The 5,908-nt window shown below is 27.9% G+C and overlaps 1 protein-coding gene across 3 annotated transcripts in view; it reads left to right on the forward strand.

The window, feature by feature from the left end:
- The window catches only part of LOC106685769 (zinc finger protein Gfi-1b), a 108,150-nt gene extending 105,814 nt beyond the window's left edge, over positions 1–2,336 (forward strand). For all 3 annotated transcript variants that reach the window (XM_067047888.1, XM_067047889.1, XM_024364340.2), the window contains exon 6: positions 397–2,336. In XM_067047888.1, coding sequence (XP_066903989.1) covers positions 397–611 — 215 coding nt within the window. In that variant the 3' untranslated portion in view covers positions 612–2,336. The remainder of the gene's footprint in view (positions 1–396) is intronic.
- Positions 2,337–5,908: the final 3,572 nt, after the last annotated feature.

The raw sequence follows: 5,908 nt of genomic DNA on the forward strand, positions 1-5,908 counted from the left end.
TTTTTTTTTAAATGCTTAGAACTATACATTGCCTATTGGTACCTGTTGAAATGAACAAGTTAAAGTTTCAAGAGCTTCTTTTTCATGAATTAACACCTCTTATCACCATGAATTTATTATTCTATATTCCTGTGATGAAAGAAGTATAAATTCATAGAGTCAAATACAAATCAAGAGATTGTTGGGGCTGTGAGAAAGTAAAAAAATAGTTTTCAACTATTTGCTGATAACCCGATTGGCAGTCAATAAATAGTTGAGAACTATTTTCGTTTATCTTCACTGCATACCTGACCATCTCCTTCAAATTCACATTCAGTAAATCATTGATAAATTTATATGTATATAATTAATTATAAATTCAAACGAAATTCATTTTTTTTTCTTTTCCTTTTCCAGGCGAAAAGCCTCACAAATGCCAGGTTTGTGGAAAGGCATTTTCCCAGAGCTCCAACCTCATAACCCACTCGCGGAAGCACACTGGCTACAAACCATTCGCTTGCGACCTGTGCGGACGAGCCTTCCAGCGCAAGGTCGATTTGCGGCGGCACAAAGAAACGCAACATACGGAGCTGCGGCAGGGCAGGTACAGTCCACAACCTCCACCTGTGTAGTTGCCGAGAAACAACAGCCACATCCAAGACCTGAGAGTCTTAACACTACCAAATGTATCATAGAATTCCAAAAGTTAAGACATATGATTTTAAACAAGATTATATTTAAAAATATGTCATTGTACTTATTGTTTTATAAGCATTAGAAATATAATAATATGCCAGCATTATTGCGGTTATGTATACTTCTGTATCGTTGGACGAAGGAGTATTAATCTTAATGCCTATTTGAAAAAAAATAACAAATCGAAATTTTATTACATGTCATTTTCAAAAATCTTAAATTTTTTAAAGTTTGGTATTGTTGTGAAGAGTTTGGTATTAGAGTAATTTCGCTTTTATTGTCGTAAGAACCCACCAAGAACAGACGTTCTCTGAGATTAATCTGTATGTAGCAGATTTAGAAATATTTATATATAACAAACAAAGCTTTCAGTCAATATTTCATTTTCACCGCTGAATCGGTGATTCTTGTTCAGAACATAACAATCAAATAATTAAGTTTTATAACTCCAAGAGCAACTAAAATGTTTTAGAGATTTAAACATGGAATTTCCCTTTTCTTACAATTAGAGACCGGATTAGTATGCATATTTACTTTATCCAACTTATTAAAACAGCTATCAATATTATTAATAGAAACTAGGAAAGAAAGAAATAATTAGAAAAAAAAATCTTTTAGTTCTAAATGTCCGTCTTAAAATAAATTTTTAGAAACTATGTAAAATTCATAAGATTTATTAATAGTGAAAAGTTTAACTAATAATCATAACTACATTACACAAAACAAATTATCATTCACTTATTTCTGAAAATTAATTTTGCTGATAGAACTTTTTTTAAATTAACTTTCGTTAATAATTAGCATAAAGTTAATCGTAATTAAATATTTTTAAACTTTTTATTATTGTTTCAGGAATATAAAACATTCCTACCTCTTGCTATATTCCTAAAACCATATTTAGAACAAGAAAATACATTTCCTTATAATACGTAACAATGCGGTGGAAAAAAACAACTAATTTTATATATCAAAATGTTAACATTAATTTGTGAGTAAAGTAATTGAAATTATGGGAAAGCAAGAAAGAGCATAAATTCAAAGATTGGACAAAAAAGTGCCCTAGATTCATAGATTTTCGAAAATATCCTGAAACTTTGAATGCTTCCCAAAATATTTAATGATTTTTACTGGCTGATTTTTGTTTCTGATCAACAAAGAAATATAAATAATGATTAAAGAACCAATTAATTAATATTTGTTTTTATACTGAAATTATAATGCACAGTAATATTAATTACAAGTCATTAAGATAATTGAAACGTTATAAGTGCTGAATATTGTGAAAAATTGTTTAATATTAATGTCAAAGCTATGTCGATTTTAATATATTATCAGTATATATTTTATTTCATAATATTTTAGTATATCTTAATTGTATAATGGTATCAAAAACCAAAGAAATTTTCATGTACATATCTAATAGTAATTTTTCTTCTTGGAGATCTCTTATAAAATCAGTGTATATATTAGTCTAATGTGTGAATAAAATGCAGAATATTACAAAATGAGAAATCTAGTGCTTTAAACCTTTATAGCTTCTATTTAAATTTGTATGTATGTATCAGTTACCGCACATGTAAGTAAGTATATATTGGAACTTGTAATAAATGTACAAATTAAATAATACAATTAATGCATTATATGTGATATGACTATGAAAAGATGATTATATAGATGAGTAATGTTAAGTAGCCTCTTAAGTTAAACTTCAAATAATACCTAAGAACAAAACTGTAGTTATTATTGGAATTAATTTAAAAAACATTGAGACAATTGAAATTTAATAAAAATATCAATACGAAAAATCTATGATAAAACCTTTGTTAACTTACTGGAAGGTATTTATACATTAAGTTAGTGATTGATGTATATGATGTTTGAATGAAAATGAATTTTTAATGTTCATTTAATGAGGTTGATATAGAACAGGAGTGTATATACTGTTTAATTGTTATTCCTAAATTATTGTAAATTTTTTTAACTTAAACGAAGTTCTTGATAAAGCAGAGTTCTTTCTATTGTCTGCGTTGTTGCATGGTTGTACATTGTTCAATGTGTTAATTATATCTGTATAGATACACTATTTGTTAATAAAATTTTAAAATAATATTCCATTGTCTACAAGAATTTCTTAAATTTCCTACACATTCCTCTATTTTTTATAATTTATCTCAGGCTTTATTTTTATAGGCTTCCTTTAAAATAATACAAATAGTCTCTTTGAAACAATAACAATCGTTTACACCATTTGCATTATGGAAAGAGCTGGAGCCATTCAGTGAGTCGCTCTATGTGAGAAAAAGCACGTGTTCTGGCATTTGGATTTTGGAAGTCGTGTAACAAAATATTTTCTATGTTTCAAATTTCGTAGATGTTAGCTTGAGTCGTCCCCGAAGTAATCTATTATAGTTACCTGAAAAGTTCAGGTCATAAACGTAAATAAATGTTTTATATCATGGAAGATACATGGGTTATTCTAATATGTACCAGTCCCACTTTCTCTTTCTGTTAACCATTATTACGATTCAATCAATTTTTATGCCCCAAAATGAAATTATTAGAACAAATAAATACAATTATTTATAAAATTACAATATCCATAAAATTTGTGGTTTTTATAAATCATTAGTAAAACATGATGTGGCACAACCTTGAAGTTTCTTTTGGGATCATATTCAAATACCTATCTTTCTCCAGTACGTATTTACTTCAAATTTATATTTTGTAGGTTTTTAGAATTCTACATATAATTTTATGGTTTTGACATTTGTGAATAAGTTATTATAACTTTTTAATAGTTTCTGCTGAACTCTTGCTTTGTATTGTCACTTTGGGGTTTCTCCTTTTTATGCCATAATAATGATAAAAAATAAATGAATAAAAACTCTATCTCCAGAAAAAGAAAGTGGTAATCGATAATTGTAACACTCCCTCTATTATGACTTAAATCAGCAAAATAAGAAATACATTTCAAAATTAAAGGACTAAAGTATTTATTTTGCAAAATATTATTTAATTTCAGAGCTGGATTAGCAACGCAGCAGAAGTAGCAAATCTATGGCCTCAGTGTTTTTCAGTAGATGAAAAATAAAGTCTGAACTTTCACATTATTATAAATAAATATTTACTGATTGTTAGTTAGATAGTTGGTTTGTCGTCATAATAATGTTATGTTATCAGCTCATAGATTTTACCTTATTAATAATCTCTTACTCAAAAACCAGCACAAATTAGTAAATAATCAGTAAAATAAAGCGAAAATAAAATTTTAAATGAACAAAGATAAACTTTTCAGCTACCCATATGTTAGGAATGGTATGCTGTTAGGATTATCTCACATATATAAATAAGTGAGCATTTAAAAACAGGATTAGTGTTTAATAAGAAACAAACGGTCACAAAACGACCGGTCTTGAAATCTTGAGGATTATAAATCGTGAACCTATATGTCTCATCAGAACATAATAATATGAAAATATACTACCAAACCTGATACACCTCCATGAAGCTAGTACAAGGCTTGAGGAGGTAACAGTTTGCCTGTTCTGTTGCCGATCATGCAATCATACATGATTACTATGCCATTCATGCAGTTGCGTTCAAATTTTTGTATTTAAAAGCTTTACCTTTTTGTCTTAAAATAAAGTTCCCGCATTCACAGCAAAAGAAGCTGAATTTCGTTTGATCGAAAGAGTAAGTAATAGTTTTGCAGAAAGATTTGTTAATATACTCTCGGTGAAATAATATACTGTAAGTTATTTTTTTATTTATTAGATCATTATTATTATTATTATTATTATGATTATTAGTTATTACAATTAGATCTCTCTTTATTTATATTTGGCTACGTAAAAGTAATGAACCTACCTTGATACAAAATCGATTTTTTTAGATTTAGATATTGAGATCATGAATTATTAATACATGCTTCATTAATATTGATATTAATAATTATAGACGAATTTCAGTAATAGCAATAATATATTGACCACCGGAACGGTCCCTTCACGTCCCATTAATTCCATGGCCGTAGTACCAGGCTATAGCTAGACTATACCACCTTAGCTGGACTGATGTTAACACCTTATAATGCCACAAGGTAACAAAAGGAGAAGTATAATTTTAATCTAATGAAGAGAACGAAAAAAAAAATAAGAAAGTACAGCAATAATATATTTCATAGGTTAAAAAAAAAAATGGTACTATTAGTGATAAGAATGATAAAAATAAAAACTATAGTTAAAAAAAATTATATTTTGGTAAAATTTGAAAGTATACTTGTTTTTGGTAGTTTATTTTTTTAATTTATATATGAGAATAACACTGGTAAGCTAAAATGTACTGCAACTATATCTTTAAAACATAAGTAAAAATTAAAAATCATGATTTTATGGGGTAGAAAAATTAAATCAAATAAATGTTTTGAGGGAAATATATGCTTTAGAAAATAATTATTGTGATTTTCAATCCTAATATTCCTGCCTAGTGAGTGGATTTTCATTTAGAATAATTTAAAATAATAATGATCTTTTGAACACTGTTTATTTACTCATTGGGAATTTACATATTCAAATATTTAAATCTTTAATGATGAATTTTTTTATAATAATTTGTAGCATATTTATTTTGATAGTTCTATTTCAGGTTATGGATTCCCACGATTTGAACAGTTTCAAAGATGAAACCTATTCTAATACTGCTATAATTTGTTTGTCTGAATAGCAGATTGTGTTAACCTGCTCACGGAATAGTGTTATGTCTAAAAGTGTGTAGCTCATGCTCTACTAAAACTCATGTCGTTAAGGCACAGTTTGCCATCCGTGTTGAAATATTAAAACAGCAGTATGGGATCTCGAGAGGCCCATTGAATAGCAACTTGAATAATGATAGAATTCAGAGGCCTATGAAACCGGATTCATAGATGCCTAATTTATATATCTATTTATTGTATGGAAACATCAACTGTATGGAAAATTACTTTACACAGAACATTAATGTATTGCAGATGATAATAAGTCGATTGTAAGGTATATTACAGTGAAATTAGACATGACTCAGTTATATTTTGTTGGTTTTAATACGTATAAATGTGTCTGTGCAATTGTGTAGTACACACGGACCGTGTTTGGCAATGCTGGTTCAACTAATAAATTCGTTTTTGTTTGTACTGTTCAACAGACCAACTAACATTTCTGAATGGATTTTTCTCTGAGAATTAGTGAATAATATTGGA

This window comes from Halyomorpha halys, unplaced genomic scaffold (assembly GCF_000696795.3).
Source record: "Halyomorpha halys isolate HHAL.00 unplaced genomic scaffold, Hhal_1.1 Scaffold33.1, whole genome shotgun sequence".
NCBI classification, from domain to species: domain Eukaryota; kingdom Metazoa; phylum Arthropoda; class Insecta; order Hemiptera; family Pentatomidae; genus Halyomorpha; species Halyomorpha halys.